Source organism: Acomys russatus, chromosome 29 (genome assembly GCF_903995435.1).
Source record: "Acomys russatus chromosome 29, mAcoRus1.1, whole genome shotgun sequence".
NCBI lineage: Eukaryota > Metazoa > Chordata > Mammalia > Rodentia > Muridae > Acomys > Acomys russatus.
Genome location: NC_067165.1, coordinates 45,589,209 through 45,612,072, shown reverse-complemented (window position 1 = coordinate 45,612,072; position 22,864 = coordinate 45,589,209). Strand labels below are relative to the sequence as shown.

General features: G+C 55.9%; 2 protein-coding genes across 2 annotated transcripts in view; one reads left to right on the top strand and one right to left on the bottom strand.

Moving 5' to 3' along the window:
- Positions 1 to 9,903, bottom strand: part of Megf6 (multiple EGF like domains 6) — a 96,017-nt gene extending 86,114 nt beyond the window's left edge. The window contains exons 1-2 of the mRNA XM_051171113.1: positions 9,708 to 9,903; positions 4,459 to 4,593 (exon numbers count right to left, since the gene is read on the bottom strand). Coding sequence (XP_051027070.1) covers positions 4,459 to 4,593; positions 9,708 to 9,829 — 257 coding nt within the window. The 5' untranslated portion in view covers positions 9,830 to 9,903. The remainder of the gene's footprint in view (positions 1 to 4,458; positions 4,594 to 9,707) is intronic.
- Positions 9,904 to 19,706: 9,803 nt separating this feature from the next.
- Positions 19,707 to 21,876, top strand: Tprg1l (tumor protein p63 regulated 1 like). The gene is made up of 4 exons (XM_051171507.1): positions 19,707 to 19,996; positions 20,085 to 20,261; positions 20,847 to 21,000; positions 21,682 to 21,876. The coding sequence occupies exons 1-4, from the start codon at positions 19,722 to 19,724 to the stop codon at positions 21,874 to 21,876; spliced, it is 801 nt and encodes a 266-aa protein (XP_051027464.1). The 5' UTR covers positions 19,707 to 19,721.
- The last annotated feature ends 988 nt before the right edge of the window (positions 21,877 to 22,864 follow it).

The following is a 22,864-nucleotide window of genomic DNA, read 5'->3' as shown; positions in this document are numbered from 1 at the left end:
CTGTTTAACCTGTAATCGGTCCAGATGAGGACACAGCGAGGTACAGCAAATGGGATCCTCCTGAGAATACAAGGAGATGGGGCTGTTGGTGACACCTCAAGACTAGACATGACAGGACAGCCAGTAACACCAGAGCTGGCGCTGGGACAGGCGCTCCCTCAGAACCTCACCCCTATACTGTTTCTGCACAGACTCTTTCCAATTTAAGACACTGGTTTGTCATTCCTTTGTATTTTGTGCATGGGGGTGCACATATATGTGTCACGTATACATGGAGGCAAGGACAGTGTCGGGTGTCTTCCTCAATCCTATTTTTTTGAAGCAGTCTCTCACTGACCCTGTGGCTCACCAGTTGGCCAGCCTGGCTGGCTAGATATCCACCTGCCTTTTCCTCCTCAGCACTGGGGTTACAGGTATGCCATGTTATACCTAGCCTAGCATTTTTTATGTGGGTTCTGGGGACATGAACTCAAGTTTTTACGGTTGTAGGACAAACACTTTATCAACTGAGCCATCTCCTCAGGCCCCTACAGAGCTGTTTTTAGGTCTCCTGGTTTGTCAGCCATTTGTCACAACACCTCTGGGAAATGAACACAAACTCACTGCTCGGTACACGCCCCTGGGCCCTATGACTGTGAAGTCTCTATGTTTGTAGAGACAGCCTGCAAAGGAGACATGGGCTAAGAGGGGCTGGAGGGAGAGACAGGGAGGAGGAAGAACAGGTAAAGGGAAGGTGGTGACTGTAGATGGCAGGGTCAACAGCTGACAGCCACAAGGTCAAGGGCCCTCAAGGCCCTGGGAATGAATGCTCAGGTGGCCCAGGCTGTGTCTCCAGGTGACAAACCAGGCTATGCTTTCACGGGAAGCCATGTGGCCCTGGGCTCTGCCCAGTAAACAAGGCTGCGGCCACTTCCCGGAAGCATGTGTTCCTGCACGGACTGCACACACAAACTCTGGGAGAGCCTCACAAACACCACCTTGGCAGGACATGAAACCGGCTACAGCGTGAACAATATTTGGCAGCGACAGAGTGCTAGAGCCTGGCCATCGTAAATATTTATCCCCTTGCCTGGGCTGTGGATAGGGCTGGGCTACGTGCGGCTCCCCCCTGGACGCTCCTCCACAAGGCCCCTGAAGGAAAAGATTCTTGGAGAGAGCAGGGAAGCCATAAGAACCGGGTCCAGCTTGACTTCAGATAGCAGCAGTTCACATGGGCTCTGAACTGTAGGGCTGGAGGATGCTGGGGCCACGTCAGAACTGAGGTTGTTATGGCCACGTCAGAGTGGAGGCCGTAGCACTCATGAGTCTGGGCTTTCCATGAGGGGCACAGGCCCCATGATTTGAATGTCAACCATCTTCCATCCCTTCTCACCTCCTCCTTTTCTCTGAGTGACTCCTCCCTTGTCCCTCAAAGGACTGCTTTACGAAGCCTAGAGAGTTCCCAACCTGATGACCCAGCTGGCTGTCTGACCGGTCAGGAAAGACTCTCTCACAACGAGAACCCTTGGACTCCCTCTGGCCTCCCAGGAGTCAGCACAACCCTCACCTGTTGCTGATGAGGCTGCACACCAACTCCAAGAGCTCATTACCGGGGCTGGAGAGATGGTTCACTGGTTAAGGGCATTGGCTGCTCTTCCAGAGCACCCAAGTTCAATTCCCAGCACCCACATGGCAGCTCACAACTGTCTGTAACTACAGTTCCAGGAGATCTGACACCCTCACACAGATACGCATGCAGACAAAACACCAATGCACATAAAATAAAAATATAAGAATAAAGAAAGAGCACATTACCCAAAGACAAAATATGGCAGCAGGAGACTCCACCCAGGCCAACATAGATGAGGAGGCTGAGGCCAGAACAAGTTCTTGACCTGGCCAAGCACTCTCAGACTGAGAGCTGGGATCCCAAGTGCATTCTGGGAAGTCTGCCTGGCTGGCCACACCAGAGCTGGAGAAGAGGGTTCCCCCCCCCAAAAAAAACAAAGCAAAAACCTAGGGGCAGGGAAATGGCCTAGTGGGTGAGAACATTTAACACTGTGGAAGCAACGGTATGTAAGCTTGAACCCACAACGTCCGTGTAAGCACCTGGGCATGGCTACACACGTGTGGAAGCCCAGCACTGGGGGAGGGGGTTGAGCCAAGGAGCTCGCCGGTCAGCCAGCCTGGCCAGACAGCGAGTTCCAGCTCCATAAGAAAGAATAAAAGACAGAAAGAGGGACCCTCTGGTCATATCGTGGTCAGGGCCTGACATCACACTGTGAAGAGACATCCCTCAGGGCTTGGGCACCACCTGAACCCACTGGTGACCCCACAGGTGACTCCCACACTTGCCTGAGTTACAGGTTCAGCCTGCTGTAGAGCCAGCAAGGCTGACAGTGGCACCCACGAGCGAGCCCTGTCCCAGAGGTCACTGTGGCCCACCTCTTGCAGTTAGACTAACCGTGAGACATTTTCTGCCCTCATTTCCGTACGGCCAGGCTCAGACATTGTCCCAGTGTGGAAGAGAGGCAGGGCCCGAGGGCTCTAGGTGGAGACTGGGACACAGTGGGAAAGAAGCAGTGTCACCCTGGGTCAGGTGCTCCCGAGGAGGGAATGTGGTCACTTCAGAGGGATGAGCTGGGCCACCACAGCTGGGCAGTTGCTGGGAGAACTTTCTAGTGCTTGGGGAAGACAGCAAGAAAGACTTCAAGACCTTAAGCAAGCATGCCTGTGTCTGCTGTACGCTGGCACTGAGGTGAGCCTGGCTGGTGTGTGTGGGAGCACCCATCCTCTACAGGCACCGAGGCAGATGGCTCAGGTTCACTCAGAGTAGGATGGGTGAAGGAGGAAAACAGGCCGGTGTCCAGCAAAGAGGATGACCTCAGCAACAGGAGGCAGCTACTCATCCACGGAGCTTTGGTTCCCACACACATACACCTAGAACCCAAAATGCCACATGGGAACCCCACGCCCAACTGGGGCTGAACTTCTGTGTCTCAGGCCAGAGGGTGGGTGAGGGGTACCTGATGCCTTCCACTAGAAGGCATGATGGGGATCCCAGAACCTGGGCACAAGGGCATCTTGAGATACCCAGAGAGCCCCGACTCAGACACTGTGCCAAGCACGTCATCCTCCATACCCAATCACCAATACTCTGCCCCTCCCCAGCCAGGGATGTATGGCCCTCCCAGAGAGTGGGACAGCATGCCAGGAGGCTGGAGGCCATCAGTCCCTTGGGAAACCCTGCCACATCGACAGGTGACAACCTCGAGTGCCACAGAATCTCCAGCCTCAGGGCCCTAGTGGCTTCTGGAACCAGCCATGGACAGGGAAACACAGCTTAGAGGACCAAACCCTACTTCGATCTGCACCCACGACCGTGTGAGGGTAAGGCTGGAAGGAAAGGTACAAAATGCTGACCTCTGAGAATGGGAGATTTCTCCTTCCCCCATTTCTCCTTCCCCTCCGGGCCCCTCGGTCTCCTGACCTGCAGTCCCCTCACTCCAAGGGGAGGGGCTGTGCTATGCTCTGCAGACCTGAGCAGCACGCCCCATCCAGGTCAGCTGCTGTAGCCCCCTCACGCCTCGGCACCTACCACCTCCAGACATCACCTCCCGTGTCCAGGGTGAGGAGACAGCGGTCCCTGAGAGCCGCTGGTCCTCACTGTCCTCTTTCCAACCCTATCCTACACAAGCCCTAACAGACAGCAAACACCAAACACCAAACAGCCCCTGGAGCTAGGTAGGTGAGACCCCGCAGGCCCAGGTAACCCTTTGCCTCCTCAGATACACACCTCCGCCTAGCTAGGGCTGCAGCCAAGCCTACCACCTCCTTCTTCGCCAACCCCCACAGCGTCTCCACTACTGTCCCCGCTGCCCAGCTCCCACTCAGGTAGGCCCTGCAGAGGAGAACTACGCAAAGGCACTCCTTAAGTTTGATTTTTAAATAAAACATTGAGCAATAAGTTATTCACAGGCTTGGGCACTAGGCCCGGGGCGGGGGTGGGGGTGGGGGTCAGGTGGCAACAACCTCCACCTGGGACCTCAGCTGGCTGAGGAGGAAGTCCACCTTCTGGCCAATCAGGAGTCCTCCCCCCCGCAGGGTCCCACCACTGCCAGAGTGCCCCACCCCCACCCCAACAAGGTCCCACCACTGCCAGGGCACCCCCACCCCACCTCACAGGGTCCCATCACTGCCAGGGAGCCCCCATCCCCACCCCACAAGGTCCCACCACTGCCAGAGCTCCCCACCCTCACCCCACAGGGTCCCACCACTGCCAGGGCGCCCCCACCCCTCCCCCATAAGTGATCCGCAGCAGGCCTGGTGGAGTGTGAGGGTAAGAGACCATGTCCTCAGTGAGGGGCCTCAGAGGGAACCAAGGTGGTGCCTCAGTCCTAGCTGCCGGACCCTAAAGGTCACTGCTACCGCTTTTCGCTGAGAACCAGTCCCCGTTCGGTAAGGATCTCTGCCACGTACCTGCGCTCTTGGCCAACACACCACGCCTGCTGCCCGCAGCCTGACCTCCACACGGGCACCACACGGCTGAAGGCTTGCACACAGGGCTGGCGGTGGCCCACCAGAGTCAGCTTCTGCTCTGCGCACACGTGGGGCCTGGAAAAGAGGACAGTGCCATTCAGGAGCTGGCTGGCCCCAGTCATGCCTCTACACCTATACGACCCCATGGCTAGGCACACTGCCCACCCGCCATCAACTCTGGACCCCCGGGGCGTGGGGACTGAGGAGGATAATGGACGGCCAGGGCGTCTTCCACCAGGATCTGTGCTGCCCAAGGCACTGCCCCTAAGAATCTCCAAGGAGCTCAGAGCAGAGGGGATCTGCAGGCCTTGTTGGGGCTCAGCCTGGTCCCCAAGTCCCAGGCCTCAGAATAATGTTCTTTCCGCACCATCCCTCACACCTGCTACCTCAGCGCATCCCTGGCATCCGCAGACTATATAGGGGTATGGGGGACATGACCCAGTAGGGGTGGGGACAAGTAGGAATTAGTAAGTAGAAAATCCAAGAATCGGACCACTATCCAGCTGATTCCTGTTATGTCTCTGCCCCCCTACTCAACCCAGAAGCCACTCTAGGGGAGCACAGAGCGTCAACGGTGGGCAGCCTAGGACAGCCTGCAGGGCCCACCAAGAGGAGAAAAGGCTCTGGCCCTGTGAAAGAGGAGCTAGCGGCCTGCAGATGCTCAGCAGGTAGCGGACAGGAAGCCCAGGCCTGTGCCCCTGAGGGACCAGGGGATACAAAGGCTAGTTGTGGGACAAAAGACAAGACCCCAAGCCTGGGAAGCAGGTGAGTCACCCACAGGGAACATTCAACCTGCACCGCCGGCCAGGCTCTGAGCTCACTCCCTAGCACAGAGGACAACCAGAACACTCACACACACACACACACCACAATCGCTTTCCAATCTGGTGGGTGCCAGAGACTCCCCCTCTCTCCTCTGGGCACAGAGTAAGCAGGGGCCACCCATCCCTCCCATGCTAGCTGAGGTCCCCGCTCCACCAGGGAATAATACCAGGGGACACAGATGCATCCCTGGCTTTGCCCCTGACCTCTGCCTCCACCCCATAGCCAGGAGGCACTCCTCCCTACAGTCCCCCTGACTGCTGGGTGCTGTCCAAAGCTCAGCACTTAAGAGACCCAGACCACCCCAAGCAGCAGCAGCTCTGGCCGCAGACCAGCCAGCCACCCCCAGACGGATGTTCTGATCCAGAGGCCTTTATTTTTGTTGCCTTGTCCCTGGCTCTGCTGGGTGGAAGGAAGCCACCTCCTCCTCAGGGAAGCGCACGGACCACCTGCAGACAAGATGAAAGGGGCTCCCAGCCTGCAGCAGGGTCTGCACCTGCCCAGCAAGAAACCATGTCATCTAAACCCTAGCTTTTGGGGGGTGGGGGCGGGTGGTTTAAGACAGGGTCTCTCTGTATTAGCCTTGGCTTTGTAGACCAGGCTGGCCTCGAACTCACAGCGATCCACCTGCCTCTGCCTCCCAAGTGCCGGGATTAAAGGTGTGCGTGCCTGGCCTTCCCCGGTCTCCCAAACTTCTTACCCAGGACAGACTCCAGCCATACCAAGTCTGAGGAGAGCGTAGGGCAAGGACTCGCAGGCCCCAGGACAGAGCAGCAGCGGGAACTGCAGTGTGCTGTGAAGCCCACATGAGCGCTGCAACTGTGGACTCATTCTCCATGGCCAGATGGAGCCCCAGACAGGGCTGAGCAGCAGCGAAGCTCCAGGACCAGAAGGGAAGGTTTTTGCCCCCTCACAGAGGCAATCCCCCCGGGAGAGACCACCACTTCCTCCTTCTCCTCCACCGCTCCCCCATGCAGATACCAGGCACCCATGGGGTGCCCCTTTCACCACCTGAAAGAAGGTGACACTGAGCCCCTGGGTTGTCTTAAGATAACCTGCTAAGTGGACATGGGGCCTGAACCAGAGACTCCCCGCCTCTTCTGCTGAGAGTCTGTGCCCCTCAGATGGCTAGCTAGGCATGCTGGGACCAGACTTCCTGTTGTGGGCCAAGGACCCCAGGCTGAGAATGCAGGGACAAGGCTAGGGCAAGGGTCTGCACAGGAGCAGAAGTCCCCACACAGGGAACTCAGCCTCAGCTTTCCCTGGCCTTGTGGCCTCCACTCCGCTATGTGCCCATAGGAGACTACTCTCCATGGGACTCTTGAACATACACAAATTCCTTTGAGCGTGCGCGTGCGCGTGCCCACGTGCCCACGCGCGCACGCGCACCCACACCCACACACACCCACACACACACCTCTGCCCTCTGGCTAGTGGCCCCTGTAGCTGACTGGAGGACCAACAGAAGGTGGGGCCTAGGAGAAGGGACACTGGGCTTCTGTCTCCTCACCCACTTAGAGCCCCTCCTTCCACTGTGGTCATGCAGCAGCCCCTCAGCCTCCCTGGTCCCCCGTCCCTGCTCTGCACCCCTCTGAGGCCTGGTATTAGGACAGCAGTGACAGGCAGATAATGTCACTGGCCCCAACCATGTGAGGATGGTCCGCAGGAAGCTACAGGAACAGAAGACGACACAGAGGCCTAAAGATCTTACAGGAGCCCAGGAGGGTGGTTAACTGACATGAGGAGGGGGTGAGGAGGCACACGCTGCACCCTCTCCTAGGGAGCATATGCGAAGGTGCATGGTGGAGGACAGAGAGCCTTCAGGAAGGGAAGCTGAGGAATCCAGCAAACACTCAAGTGCCCCAGTGGGGCAAAGGCCTCTTTCTTTCCCTTGCAGGTGGATCCAGCCTCCCACCAGGGCAGGAAAGGCAAAGCCCAAACAAACCACAATGTAGACCCAGTGTCATCAGAGAGAAGGGACTTTAGCCCAGCACAAGGCCATCATGCATGCAGTCCTCACACATGCAGTCCCCTCACATATGCAGTCCCTCACACGTGTAGTCCCTCACCCACAGGTGTGCATGAACTCTGAGGCACAGCCTCAGCCAGAGCTGGTCGGAACCTCAGCACGTGGGCCACCCCTCCCTCCTCAGTGGGGCTGCAGGAAGTCCGAGCAGCCATGCCAACCCTACCTGCCCAGCAGCCATCCCACCCTGGTGAGCAGACGAAGCTGGAAAGTCACTTAGGGGCAAAGACAAGTAGGTAGCCAGAGTCGATGCCCCAAATCTGAGCTCCCTCAGTCTATAGTAGCCACGGAACCGTCTGCACTGTCCCGCAGATTCGTGTATGTCTACAGGGCCCCTGGGCTGGGAGGCAGAGCTGCCTTACCCCTGGGACCCACAGAGGCCATGGCCTGCATACCAGCTTAGGGCGCTGTGGGCAGGAGGGCAACGCACTATGAAAATTCAGCAGCTATCGGTCAGGGAAACTGGCCAAAGAGGCGTGGCAGCTGTGCCAGGCCCTGCCAGCTCACCAGAAAACTCCCCGGGAGGAAAAGGCAGCAGACAGAGAGGGTCAGCCAGGAAGGAGTACTTTCTAGGCTCCTGGCTGCCTTCCCAGCGCCCCTCCCGTGCTCCTGAGTTTCTGGGAGCTAAGAGCAAGCCTGCGAGGTCACCTGTGGAGGAAGCTGGTCCTCATGGCTTCCACTTGCTTGCCTGTTCATCCAATTAAGCAGCTCCTTCTACAGGGCCCAGAGATTAAGCTCCACTGGTCTGGCCCAGCTAGCTGGGACCCATGCACAGATTCCACCCCGACCCCCACCCTCCGCCCCCTCCAAGAGATGCAGTTTATGGGAAGACAGGCAGGACTTTTGGCCAACCTAGAAACTCAGAGCCACCCACCAGATGGATAATCTGAGAACTGGGACACAGAGAAGGGGCAGGAAGTTGGCCCACGGGCCCCAGAGGTGCAGCCCCCACTGCAGGAAGAAGGGGAGATGGGCCCTGGAAAATGCATCCAGCAGGAAGGGGGCAGGCTCTCCTGTGACCCATTCGCAGCTAGTTCCAACACCTTTCAACAGCTTCCTGGACCCAGGCTGGGGGGTGGGGGGATGCTAGGGGCTCCGTCCCAAGGAGACCAACAGGAGCTCGGTGCAGGCAGGCAGGGAACGCTTAAAGGGCAACCAACAGTTTCCACGTGTGCCGGATTGTACCCGTCCACCTGACCTTCAGGAAGTAATGTCTGCAGCCCCTCCAGTCCACCATGCTAGCTGCCACAATCATGCTGGAGCTGCCCTTGGACAGACTCACCGTTTAAGTGGCTGCAGAAAACAGAGACACAGGTTGCTTCCACTCTCGGATGAGAGCCGCCCCCCCGCCCCCCAGACTCAGACCCAGCTCTCCTTTGTAATGGCCACAAAGACCAAAAAACAAGACCCAGGGTGGAGGTCCTGAGGGCACCTGTCCCAGTAGGAAGCTTGTCCTCTCATTTCCCCGAGGAGTCACAGCTCTGTCCTTAAGGCCAGGTCCATGGTGGATCCATCAGTGCCTGCCCTGAACAGGAGCAGCGAGTCCCTTCTGCGGCCGATTTGACAGAGAAGCCCCAACTCCCGCCCGGAGGGTCCTGCGTCCACTCCTCACGCCGCCCGTGCAGCCTTGCCAAGTTGGCAAGGCCCCACCTTGCATCCTGCAGGGAAGCGCCGCCGGGCGGGGGGGGGGGGGGGGGAGAGGCAGGCCTCTCATCCATGCACCTCGTCCACTCGGGTCTCACTTCGCACCAGTTTTCCTTTGAGGCCAACAGAGGGATCGTTTTGCAGTTTAAGAGAGACCGCTAACCGGCCTGTTGGGGAATCATCTTTCAAAATTAAATCCGTCGCCGCCAGCTCTCTGACCCTTCTCTTCCTGCCCAGTCTAGTACTGAATTCCTCCTCTCGCGGCCCAGGAGCACACGTGTTTAACACACAAACCAGTTCTGGCAGGCCCCTCTGGGCACCCCCGCCCCTGCGCAGGCCCCCCAGACCCCAGGAGACCAGCTTGGGGAGGAAGTGGGACTAGGCTGTTTCCTCTCGGCCGCCTCCGAGCCGGCTCCACGGCTGGACCCTGCTCCGCAGGGGCTCGGATTCCTCACCTCTCCAAAGTTTGGCATCCGCCTAAGCCTGCAGGACCCTCACTGCAGAGGCGGAGCCGGGAGGCCGGGGCCCCTGCGGCTGACTCGAAGACCCCAAATTCAACCCAGGACCCCGGGTCCTAGACCACCATCCCCCCACTCCTCAGTTTATGGCAAAGAGCCCCATTGTTCTGAGACCCCAGGGACAAAGCCCCGAGCTCCGTCCGGGTCAGCGTCGCCGCCCCGGGCCTCGCGCTACTCACATGCTGGGCTGCAGCGGGCGCGCGGGGCGCGGCGGGGAGGCTGCACGCACGGCGGGGAGCAGCAGCAGCAGCGCCAGAGCCACCGTGCGCCAAACGGTCCGCACCTCCATCCCGACAAGCATCGTGCGCGCGGTCGCGCTCCCACTCAGTCCTCTCTGCGCTCTCCGACTCACAGGCGGCCCTTGCAGCCAGGAGACCCCGTCTTCACCCGCGCCATGCTCGGGAGGACAGCGGAGCATCGCAACCGAGCTGCGCCAGGTGTAGGGGGCCGAGGTCCCCGCAGGTGCGGGTGGTGCAGCTGTCCGGAGTTCCGAGACCTTGGCGCTTCGCACCGCTCCTTCGTGTGGCCAGACACTTGCGGGGAGTGATGGAGAGCGAACTCAGAGCGGGACGCCCCAGACCTCAGGCCCGCCCGCCGCACGCCCCCCGCCCCCCACCCGGACCCCAGCCCCATCCCGCCCCCGACTCCCGCCCCTTTTCGGCCCCACCCCCAGCCCAGGCCACGCCCGTTCCGCCTTCGGCCCCGCCCAGATCGTCCCAATAAGGAGAGGCCGCTTCCAGCCCCTCCTCCTTAGCTCCAAGTCCCGCCGGAGGACTAAGCTCGCTTCCACATACCCCACTTCCAGCGTCACTTGCGCAGCCTCTTGGCGTTCCCTGCGCACCTCCAGCCGAGAATCCCAGATCTGATCCCATCCAAGTGACCAATCCTGTCGGGTCTGAGCGTCACACACCTCGCAAACACAGCCCTATCCTGACCCGGTACCCCTGCGAACGCAGCCTCGAAGTCTCCTCCCCATGGATTCACCTTCCCTTGGCCCCTCATTCGCGCCCAGCCAACCCTGCCCCAGAAGCAGGGAGGTATTGGGGAGCCGGAAGGGCACCTCCTCTGGGTACTGACAAGATAGGTAACAAACACACCACCCTCTGGGCGTTCGTATTCCTCATTTGGTGCTGGGGGCTTTGGGATGACAGCATGGGTGGAGCGAGCACGTAGGTCCCACCAGGCACCGCATAGTGGTGTAGAAGGGGAGGCCAACACCCCCACCCCACCCCCGCTCCAGGGGCATTTGTCCTTTAAGCCTGGCTTTGGTCTGCTGTGACTTTCTTCAAGGTTAGGACCAGACTGTCATGGTGTCTCTGAGGCCGGGACTTAACTACTCAGAAGGGCTGTTTGTGAAGTGGACCTGGGAGAGGCCCAGAGCGCACAGTAGGAAACCTCACAGAACGCACAGTAGGAAACCTCACTAGTTGCCCACAGTTGTAAGAGGATCAGGTCCTTGCTTGTCCTGCTGAAGAGGTGTGTCTGCCTTCACGTGAGCGTGAGCGGTAGCCAGCAGCCTGCCCTCTTTTGAAGGCCTCCCCTCCCGCGCCCCCCGCCCCAGTCCCTGAGGACCGAGGTGGGTGTTCCCAAGGAAACGAGATTTTGCTAATTTTACAAAGGTACGTGGCCTCCTGCATGAATTTCCAGGCCTCTTCAACTTAAAGATTTTCCTGGACCAAAATTTTATTGACTTCAGGCTTTTCTCTCTGGCCAACCCCCTGACCAGACACTGACTTTCTCTGCTACTCAGAGTCCTGGCAGGTGTCAGGTGGTCAAAGAATCCTGGTGGTTAGGCTAAGGCAGGGCAGATGTGTCCTCTCCCAGATGTAAGCATGGGCCGCATGGGCAGGGGTGGGGACGGAGTGGGGGGGTGTCTGTCCACTATCCCCAGACAGAGTCCCTGTTCCCGGTCAGGTGTAGGCAGATAAAGCCTGGAGCCCATGTCTCCAAGCAAAGCTCAACACATAGACCGATGTTGAGCCAAGTGTGGTTGCACACACCTTTTATCTCAGTGCTCAGGAAGGCAGAGGCAGGCGGATCTCTGTGAGTTCGAGGCCATCCTGGTCTACAAAGAGAGTCCAGGACAACCAAGGCTACAGAGAGAAACCCTGTCTCGAAAAACCATAAAAAAATATTTTTTTTTAAATATCATAGACTGCTCTTGGCTGGAGCCTTTCCCCAGCCCCAGAGGACCCTTTCTAGTCCAGTCTGGCTCCTGTGAGCCATCAGGTTGCCTAATGGGTGTCTAATTCCCAACACTACGTGGAGCAAAGAGGACACTTAAAGTCGTGCCTAGCTCGCATGGTGTCCTGGGGCCAATTTCCAGCCCTACACAAATGTGCCCTGGGGAGGTAGAGACAGGAAGAGCAGAAGTTCAAGGCCATCCTCAGTTACATAGCAAGTTCAATGCCATCCTGGGCTACTCACAACCTTATCCCAAACACACACACACATACACACAGACACACACACACACATACACACACACAAACCCCACAAAACTAGAAATCAAACTGCACAGGTGTGTTTAATGCACTTTTATAACAACAAGAAAGTTTTTTGTGGCTACTAAATTAAACACAACATGTATTCTTCAAAAGTTAGCTACTTTTTCATGCTGAAGTGACAGAGCTTGTAGGACATAATCATTTCACACTGTGTCATGGGCTGGAGTGACAGTTATAACATGGTTAACAAAGCAGCCTTGTTCCGTGAGTTATGCGCTCAGCGTGTCTCTCCATCGCCCAGAAGGCACATGCGAGGGGAAGAGGCACATCAGCTCCGGGCTGATACTGCCCTTACGTAAACATGTGTGTGAAAATAAGTAAGCACCTCGCTTGGAAAAGACGCTGTTTATTCTGTTGTTGAATCTGCTGTGTGTATTTCTCGCGTGTGGAGTCCGTCACAGTGTCTGCTGTTAAGAGCGAGAATGACTGGTTAGCAGCCACCTGGCCGCCCACCTGGCCACCCCTGATACCATATTCTTTCCTAGCTCAACACAAGCAGGACATGCTTCTGAGGACTTCTGGTGACTGCACGCAGAATTGCGGCACCATTTTCCCTTGCTCGCTGGAATGAGACAGAGCAAGACCTGGCCACTGAGACTCATGGTAGCTGGGTCATGGCTTTACACGGCTGTGTAGCTGCGTCTGTGGAGTTTGCTGCTTGGGTTTCCCTGCAAATAGTAATGTTAATTCTTTTTGTTTGTTTGTTTTCGTTTGTTTGGGTTTTTCAAGACAGGGTTTCTCTGTGTAGTCCTAGCTGTCCTGGACTCACTTTGTAGACCAGGCTGGCCTCGAACTCACAGAGATCCACCAGCCTCTGCCTCCCGAGTGCCGGGATTACAGGTGTGCACCACCACGCCCGGCTATATTGTTAATTCTTTTTATTATTTTTTTTTTTTAGACTTATTAAGTTATTGGATAGATTGCATGTGCGACGGTACACGTGTGTAGGTCAGAGGACAATTGTTTCTTTTCTTTTATAATGTGTGTCACAGGGATTAAACCCAGGCCACCAGGCTTGGTCACAGTCGCCTTTACCTGCTGAGCCATCTTGTTGGCCCTACAATGGTAATTCTTGGTCATTCTTCCAAATTAATATGGAGATTAGTCTATCTAGTTCCTGTCAAGTTGTATTGGAATTTAGCTGCAAAAGCCTTAACCATGTTGTTAACTTAAGAACTTCAGGTGTCGGGCAGTGGTGGCGCACGCCTTTAATCCCAGCACTCGGGAGTCCGAGGCCAGCCTGGTCTACAAAGTGAGTCCAGGATGGCCAAGGCTACACAGAGAAACCCTGTCTCGAAACACCAAAAAAAAAAAAAAAAAAAGGAACTTCAGGCTCTCTGCAAGTAGCTGGACTACTGGCACAGCGCCCCCTTGTGGACACTGGGCGTTTTGCTGAACACAGTACTAGTCCCATGTCACATTTCGCCTTAGGGTCTAACCAACCCATTCACAGCGTAAGGATTGGATTTGCCCATCAAAATCCTGAGCTTCTGGATATGAAGAGATAAATCAGTGGTTAAGAGAACTGAATGCTCTTCCAGAGGACCGGGGTTCAATTCCCAGCACCCACATGGCAGCTTAAAACCCACTGTAGAGGCTGGAGAGATGGCTCAGTGGTTAAGAGCACTGGCTGCTCTTCCAGAGGACCTGGGTTCAATTCCCAGCACACACATGGCAGCTCACAACTGTCTATAACTCCAGTTCCAGGATCCAACATCTTCACACAGATATGCATGCAGGCAAAACACCAATGCACATAGAAAGAAAGAAGGAAAGAAAATCCACTGTAACTCCAATTCTAGGTCTGAGGCCTCTTCTGAGCTTGTGTGGACTCCAGGCACACATTTGGTAGATAGATATATGTTAAGACACACATGCACATGTAGTCTTTTGACACAGGGTTTCTGTGTGTAGCCCTGGCTGTCCTGGAACTCACTCTGTAAACCAGACTGGTCTTGAACTTATTAATCCACCTGCTTAGCTTATGCCTCCTGAATGCTAGGATCAAAGGTATGCACCACTATGCCTGACCTACATATATTTACTTATTTATTTAATCCTGAGCTTTCAAGGAGTGTGTGGTACTCCCCCCCAGGCCAGAACCCACAACACAAACCTCCTAGGATCTTAGGTTCTATCAGCCTACTGTGCCACCACCACGCCTCCCACCCAGCAGTGTGCTACACGTCAGAGTCAGAACTCGAGTGACCAGGAGGTTGGCCACAAATAGACAAAAGGCATGGCTTCAGTTCCAGTTTTGACTCCTGGAGAACAACTGCTCTCATTTTTCTAAAAAGTACTGTTTGGTTTTGTTTTTTCCTCTCACTAGCCTTGGCTGTCCTGGAACTCCCTGTGTAGACCAGGCTAGCCTTAAACTCACAGAGCTCTGTCTGTCCCTGCCAGCTGCTCAGATTAAAGGCCTCCACACCACTGTGCGCTGAGCAGACAATGTTTTTCATTGTTGTTGTCTTGGTCTCTGCTGGAAATCATTAAAATAGTCTTTGGCTCAAGGAAAAATAATGTGAGGAGGAAGAAGACTCAGACCACAGTGCTAATTTCCAAAGCAAACCGCTCCCTCCCTCCCCAGAACCATGCAGGGCAGGGGTGGGGGAGGGCAGGGCGGGGGAGGAGGGCTGCTCTGCAGCCTGATGCATCAGGCAGGAGCTGGGAGAGAGAGAGAGAGAGAGCTCCTGCCAGACACAGACCCAGAGCATCCCCAGCCGCTACAGAGACAGAAGCTCTGAGCTAAAGGCCAAGAAAACAAGCTATTGTTTTCTTTACATTTTCATGGCTAACTCTTCTAACAGGTGAGAGGCCAACCTAACTGACACCAAAGGTTGTGCCCACACCCACACATAGTGACGCCTGCCTGAGACCTGTGGAGGAGGCTGGGGAGAAGGCTCGGGAGGATGAGGCTGGTCTGGGCAACAGCAAAAACAAACACCTAGGGTACCTTCAGGTACCCAGATGCAGCCTGCTGACCATAGTCACCTATTTCTGTAGATAACATCGTTAGTGACAACCAAAATTCAGCAACAATCAGAAAACACACACCCGAGGCCCCACCCAAATGCCAACCCACCCATTTAGGAGCCAGTGGCTCACCTCTTCCAACACCCATTTCTAAAACTGTTGTGAGAGAGAGAAACCAAAATGAAAATGCCTCTTGTGCAACTCACACGGGCGGCTGTGGCCCTGCATGGGGTTAGAAGCATGTGATCATCAGCAGGGGCCCAGGCTGGACCCTGTTGATAGCCAGCTGCCTGGCCGGCGCCAGCCACTCTTATCTTTGCGCCCGTGCAGCCCTGAGCATGTTATGGAGAGGAGACAAGCTCCCTGGAAGCTGGCTCCCGCTGGGCCACTGAGCATCCAGCTTGTCCAGCGTCATCGAGCACACGGGCACTGTCTTCACGACAGCTCCTACCGCTGATAGAGCACCATGATCCACAGCAACTTGGAGAGGAAAAGGGTTTCTTTCCTCGTGTAACCCTCAGGTCCCACTCCATCACTGAAGAAGTCAGGGCAGGAAGTCAAGGCAAGGCTGAAGGTGGCGGCTGAAGCAGAGGCCACAGAGAAATGCCGTTTGCAGGGTTGCTCCACCTGCCCTAGGGTGGCACCACCCACACCAGGAAGGACCCTCTCATATCACCCACTGATCAAGAAAATATTGCACAAGTTTGCCCTCCAGCTTCTTGTGGGGCCCGTTTTCTCTACCGAGGGTTTCCTTTTCCCAGATGACTGATAGAAATAAGAGACAAAACATCCACAGTCCAGGAACCACACAGCTGCTGGACAAGGGCCTGCCTGACCCATCCCAGGCCCTCCCTCATCACCTCATCTTTACCCTTCCCCAAGGAGGTGGCAGCTGGCAGGCTGCAGGAAGGTGCAGGATGGCAAGGGTGTTGGACGGGCGGCTAGCCATCACTGCGAGCAGGAATGACGTCCATTTACACACCCGGCTGAGGTGCTGAGGAGACGGCCTGTCTGGGTTGAGTAGCTTCCCCAGGAAAGTCCATGTCCTCATCTCCACGTGCCTCAGTGGCACCTGCCTTGGAAGCAGGGTCCTTGATGAAGGTCCTGAGGGCGGGGTGTCAGATTAGATCACCCCAGAAGATCTGAACAGGTTCCTGTAGAAGAACAGAGGTGACGGGGGTGGGGGTGGGGGACACATCAGGGAGGTGACTGGGTAGATCTGGCTGGGTTGGTAGGGGCTTTGGAGTCACCAAAGCTGGAAAGAGGTCTGTGTGTCTCCACCCCAGCCTTCTGGGGTGTAGGGTCCTATGCAGTGCATGTCTGTGGGCTTAGCCAACAGCCTGGGGTCACTTGTACAGGAGAAGCAGAAAGCCTGCGCAGACTGTCCACTGGGCAGACAGCGGACGTCTCACTTGAAAGAGACAGGTGCCCACAGAGAGGCCCCTGGCTGCCTACCCTGGGGCAGAAAGCCCCCCCCCCCAAGCCTCTACAAGGCCAGCTCTGGGACAGTAGAGCTTCCTTCTGAGGCCACACAGGGAACACAGAGGTCTACTAGTAGACGCACCTCACATGTACAGCCTGGGCATGCCTTAGGACTCTCAGCCCTGTCTGCCTCGCCCGCCCATCAGAAGCAGAGAAGGTGCCTCAGATCCTTTCAGGGTCTCAGTGCGGAGCTGGGGCTGTAGCTCAGTCATTAGAGTACTTGCCTATCACACACAAAGACCCGAGTTCAATCCCCAGCCCCACATAAGACCTAGATAAATAATAAACAAACACCTTCTGGCCCAGATTCCTTCCACTCCCACTTGCCCAGAGAGATGCCTTCTGAGGCCACACCTTGCGTAAGGCGGTCAGGCCTCCTCACTTGGCCAGGTGGATATTGGAGCTCTGGTGGGTTCCAGAGAGACCGCCTGGACTTAGTGGGACATGGAGCAAAGTCACCCTCCTGGTGGCACGGCAACTGTTGAAAAATTACTATAAAAACAGTTTGCAAGGGCCACCCAGGCTTGTAGCCAGGCTGATTTCCCATAAGGCCACAGAGTCTGGAGCTGGCATCTTTATCTTTATGTCATGGCCCTGTGCCATGACATAAGTTGTTAGGAGCTGGTTTCTCTCTCCCTCTCTCTCTCTCTTTCTCTGTCTCTCTCTGTATGCATGTGTGCACTCTCATGTGTGCACATGTACACTCTGTGTGTGTGTGTGTGTGCATGTGTATTTAACTTTTTTTTTTCAAGACAAGGTTTCTCTGTGTAGCCTTGGCTGTCTTGGACTCACATTGTAGACCGGGCTGACCTCGAACTCACAGAGATCCACCCAGAGTGCTAGTATTACAGGCCTGCAGCACCATACTTGGCTCTTAACTCATGTTTTAAAACATGTGTATGTGTGTGCATGCCACAAACACTGTACGGAGGTCAGCGACAGTTTATTAGTATGAGTTACTTCTCCCCTTGCCCACATGGGACCCAGGAATTGAACTGAGGTCATCAGGTCTGGCAGCAAGGCTGAGCCCTCTCTCTAGCCTGGGAACTGGGTTGTCAAAGGTCACCTCTGCCTCTGTCATGCATGCTCTAAGTGGCCTCTTGCGGCCAGAGGGGAGATCTGAGACGAACCCCGTGCACAGCCCAGCACAGGGCAACTGGCTCCGGAAGGACCACACACCACAACCCTCTATGTACGGGGGAGCCGGTGCTGGCTCCTGGGGAAGCCCCAAGATGCTCAGAGAACCCACCCCAAGAGCCTCAGAGGTGTTAGAGGTGGGGTTCAGTCTTAGAGTGAAGCATGGCGAGTGGCAGAGCGCAGGCCTTGAGAACGTGTGAGGCCTGGATCCACTCTCCTTATCGTGGGGTGTAAGGGGAGGGGGGATAATGGGAGGACACATTGATTTTGCAAAATGCTGTTACGGCATCAGGAAGATGATAATCTATTTCTTTTTTGTTTGTTTGTTTTTGTTTTTCCGAGATAGGGTTTCTCTGTGTAGCCTTGGCTGTCCTGGGCTCGCTTTGTAGACCAGGCTGGCTTTGAACTCACAGCAATCCACCTGCCTCTGCCTCCCGAGTGCTGGGATTGAAGGTGTGCTCGACCACCGCCCGGCAGAGAATCTATTCTTTATAGCCAAGGTTCTAAGTCTTTTGCCAGAAAATAATGGCTCCACCTAAGACTTTAACACCCTTTGCCTGCCAAGCTGTGAAGCTGTGACCTCCCCTGGACGCCGAGTGTGGGTCGTTGCGCCATCTGCTGACCCACTTTGGGAACATCCTCCTGAAAGTCCCTGGAAAAGGCAATACCACATCCCCCAGTTAGAGTGTCCCCCCTGCTCCTTGCCCCCAACCCTGACATGTGGTGGAGATCATCTAAATGCCATGCTTCGCACCGCTCGCACCTGCGTGAGCCCACCGTTACCAGCTGACTTACCCCTAGAGATACACTCAAGCCCCAACCGGTATCGCAGACGGTTAGCAGCGAAGGAAAACAGTCTTTGAGAATGATCAGGTCAAGAAGAGGCCATTAGGGTGGTGGGCCTGTGCCAATATGTCAGGGACCCTTACAAACGAGAAGAGGAAGATGACTTTGTGCAGTCAGCCGACAGGGAGAGGCAGCCACGGGCTGAGGGACACCAAGAACGGCTGGCAACACCAGGAGCTGGGGAGGCAAAGGAAGACTCTCAGGTGTTAGAAGGACACACACACACACACACACACCACACACACACACACACCCCGGCTCTGGCCACCTGGTCTCAGCAGCCTCACTGCATTTGCTTCTGTTGCTTCCAGCAAGCCAGTTTGTGCTCTGCCCTCGCGGCCCCACAGGAGATATAACGGTCTTTATGCAGTGGGAATACTGGAGACTCCAGGTAGTGAAAGTGAGACAGATTTATTTTAACTTCTGCAGAAGCCAGGTTTCAGAGTGGACAAAAGACAAAAATGGCCAGTGTGCAGATTTGTCATGCCGAGAAGCCATGGTTTTGGCAGTCCCCAGCCTAAAACCATTCCTGCCCTTATCCTCACAGGCTGGTGCAGAGGGTTGCTGGCTCTCCCACTTTTCTGGTACGAACTGAACTCCACCCCAAACTCCCCATCCACGACGTGGGCTTTGTCTAGGAGACTGACTTTCCAACCTTAACACGTACTGAGGATGCCTAGACAAGCGCATCCAAGCTGCTTGGGACAGGTACAAAGCTCTAAATGCCTCGTACATACAAAACGGGCCATGATTATTTATCTCTTACACGGAAGCACCCACAACCCTCAGATGCCCACACTTCTACACTCCCCAGTCACCCACACCTCCCCGGTGCGCCGCACACCTCCGTCTAGCGCCACCTCCGAAGCGCACCGTAACTGGGGCGATGAAGGGCACAGAGCCAATGCGAGGACACAGGCTCCGCCCCTCGCGGGGCCCCGCCTTCCACGCGAGTCTTGTACCGTCGTTCCTTTTCCTGTCCTCAAACAGGAGCCTGCAACCTGCACTTTTTCCCTAGCCTTTCCTGTAGAGTAAACAGGAAGTGTCTGCGCGCGTGGCGGCTGCTTCCGGTCCTGGGAGGGGCAGCCGTGACTATGAGCAGGCTAGAGCCAATCGCAAGGTGTGACATGCGGAGCCGGAGGCGGGGTCTGCGTGATGCAGCCAATCGCGAGGCCGGGAAGGGCGGGGCGCGGCCGGGGTGACGCCGGGGCGGCGGCCGTGTCCGTGGAGCCGGCGGGTGGCGGCGCAATGCTGCAGCTGCGAGATACGGTGGACTCGGCCGGCACGAGCCCCACGGCGCTGCTGGCGACCAGCGAGGACGCGGGCGCGGGCCGGCCGGGGGCAGGCACGCCGCTGCGCCAGACCCTGTGGCCGCTGAGCGTCCACGACCCTACACGCCGCGCCCGTGTCAAGGAGTACTTCGTGTTCCGGCCCGGCACCATCGAGCAGGCGGTGGAGGAGATCCGCGCCGTGGTTCGGCCTGTGGAGGACGGCGAGATCCAGGGGGTGTGGCTGCTGACCGAGTAAGCCGGCGCGAGTGCGTGGGGGCTACGGGGACACCGAACCGGGGCGGGCGGGGGCCTTGGTGACAGGCGTCCCTCTTCCCTCCAGGGTGGACCACTGGAACAACGAGAAGGAGAGGCTGGTGCTGGTCACTGACCAGTCCCTGCTCATCTGCAAATATGACTTCATAAGCCTTCAGTGCCAGCAGGTGGTCAGGGTGGCGCTCAGCGCGGTAGACACCATCTCCTGTGGAGAATTCGAGTTTCCTCCCAAGTCGCTCAACAAGTAGGTGCACCGGCCCACCACATATCAGGGTTTTCCTTCAGTCATTTGGGAGCTAAAGGTCTCATCTTGAAGGACCTGTGGAAAGCACCTTATAATAGAAGCTAGTGACTTCAGGGCGGCCCAGTACCTCCTTGGAAGGGATGCTGGCAGAACCTGTTAGGTCATGCGGAGGCAGAGCTATGCTGTCAAAAGCTGTGCTGAGTGCCGAGTACTCCCACACCTGAGCAGGAGGGAGACACGGGGTATGTGTTCAGTACTCTGGTCGTGGTTTAACAGCCAGTTTTCAGGAGCTGGTCGTCTTGCTATAAAAGAGTCATTTGAATAGGGAATCCAGGAAGCTAATGGGTACAAACTTAAGCATCATTCAATAACGAGGACAAACAGGCCCACAATTTGGCCAGGTTGAACAGTATACCTTTGTTTCACAGGCTGTAAAATGAGGCTTAGCAACACCAAGACATTTGAAAGTACGTGAAGCGGCTAGTGGAGTCCACTTAGGCCAAATCCCAGCGCCCCCAGCCTTCCCTGGTACTGGCTGTGTGTTGTACTCCTGTGGTAAGCAAGGCTTTCTCCCTCCTCCATCAGGCGAGAAGGCTTTGGGGTTCGCATTCAGTGGGACAAGCAGAGCCGCCCTTCTTTCATCAACAGATGGAACCCCTGGTCTACAAACATGCCCTATGCCACCTTCATAGAACACCCGATGGCTGGCATGGATGAGAAGACAGCGTCTCTGTGCCATGTAAGCAGACCCGAGGCCCTTGGCCCCAGCAGTGGCTGCCGTATCCCAGGCTGTTGTCATGTACAGGCACTTAAAGTGCAGCACAGTGACTATCTAGCAATGGGGAAACTTTAAGAGGGGGCTTAAGGGAGCAGAGGGAGACCCCATGCCATGGCAGGATGCTCAGTCTGGACTGGGTGGGTTAGCATGGGAGGCTTTGATGGTGGTGCAGGTGAGGACCTGGAGAGGTGCCGGGGAGCCCTGAGTAGCACAGAGCACATGCTTACGCACCACACTCCAGACAGGTTTTGGTAGGGCTGAGAATCACTGGTGACATCATAGTCCTCTTAAGTCCCTTTCTGTGATGCTACTTAGCCCACAGCACACCACTGTGTACAGTGTGTGGTGATGGTGCTGCTAGAGGGTCATGTGCTTAGTGTACCTTGTGTCACGTCAGAGCATGTGTCTTCAGGTGTTGCATCGTTAGTGAGAGGCTAGTGCTGTCTAGACTGGACTTTGCACAAATCTGACCCTGACGTTTGTGCAGGATCAATCACCTGGTGACACAGCACTTACAATTCGGCCTGTCATCAGGCAGTCAGGCTGTGTGTGCCGTTTGGAAGGATTTGAACTTTTGTTGAGCAGTGGTGTCCTGTTGCCTTACCTTGAGGTTAAAACTCCACATTTATTTTCTCTTTAAAGTTGGAAAGCTTCAAGGCTCTCCTAATCCAAGCTGTCAAGAAAGCACAGAAGGAGAGCCCACTGCCGGGACAGGCGAGCAACGTGCTGGTGCTAGAGCGCCCACTCCTCATCGAGACCTACGTGGGGCTGATGTCCTTCATCAACAACGAGGCCAAGCTGGGCTACTCCATGACCAGGGGCAAGATAGGCTTCTAGACAGCTGTGTCCCTAGGAAGCCAAGGTGGTGGGGACTCCAGGTGCCACCTCATGCCACCCACTGTGGCTGGAGGGAACACAGGCATCGTCCCTTTGTATCTGATTAGAATAGTGAAGTGAATTATATATATTTAGTAGGATATTGGCCACCATGGCAGTCTGATCTATGAAGGAGAAAGCCTGGCCGTGCCATGCCACTGTGTTCCTCCTGTGCGTCACATTGTTGTCTCCAGAGTCCACTGGGCTTGTTCTTCCTGCCCTGCCCTTCCAGCATGCTGAGCAGAATGTACCCGCCCACTTCTACTGTGTAGACTGTTGACTACAGGGCGTTAACACCCTGTCAAGTTACGGATTCTGAAGTTAAGCCCATTTTCTAAAAAGCTAAATACACTAGCAGCAGCAGACTAGTCACCCAAGACAGCCTGCCAGGCACTCCCCTTGAGTATGCCTGACCTAAAGCACACTTGGTAAGTTAACCCAGGGTGTGTTAACACAGTAATTCTCCTAGGCCCGGAAAGGCCAGTCTCATGACACAATCTAGCTCCTTCAGGAAGTCATGGTGGTGGGTTCATATCATCTGGTCTCTGTTTAAAAGGGACTGAATAGATTGGTTTCAAAAGTGCATGTGTATAAACAAACAGCCGAGCCTCCTGGAGATCCACCGAGCACTGCTGAGCTTTGGCATGGCAGTCACTCACAGCTTGCCCCTGTGGCTGCAGCCCGTGTCAGTACACCGTAGATGCCGCCTTCACTTGACACTGCAGCTTTCAGTGAACCAGCACGGATGTGAGCACGAATGCCGCGGCCTGCCCAAGAGCAGAGGTGCCTCAGAGGCGCCTGGTCTTCAGCCTGTCCTTGAGGTCTTGTAGTAAAGACATTTAAACCAAGTGGAGTTGCTCCTTTTTGAAGTTACTGTCATAAGACAGGTATGCCAACCTGAGGCCTGAGGGGCTGAACCTTCTGCTGGCTGTGGACTCTTGCCTGTAAT

Bases quoted from the DNA above. Each gene is read 5' to 3' on its own strand.
- Tprg1l (XM_051171507.1), top strand. From the start codon at position 19,722: ATGCTGCAGCTGCGAGATACGGTGGACTCGGCCGGCACGAGCCCCACG. The intron at 19,997-20,084 runs GTAAGCCGGCGC...TCTTCCCTCCAG, and splicing joins GGGGTGTGGCTGCTGACCGA to GGTGGACCACTGGAACAACG. The intron at 21,001-21,681 runs GTAAGCAGACCC...TTCTCTTTAAAG, and splicing joins AGACAGCGTCTCTGTGCCAT to TTGGAAAGCTTCAAGGCTCT.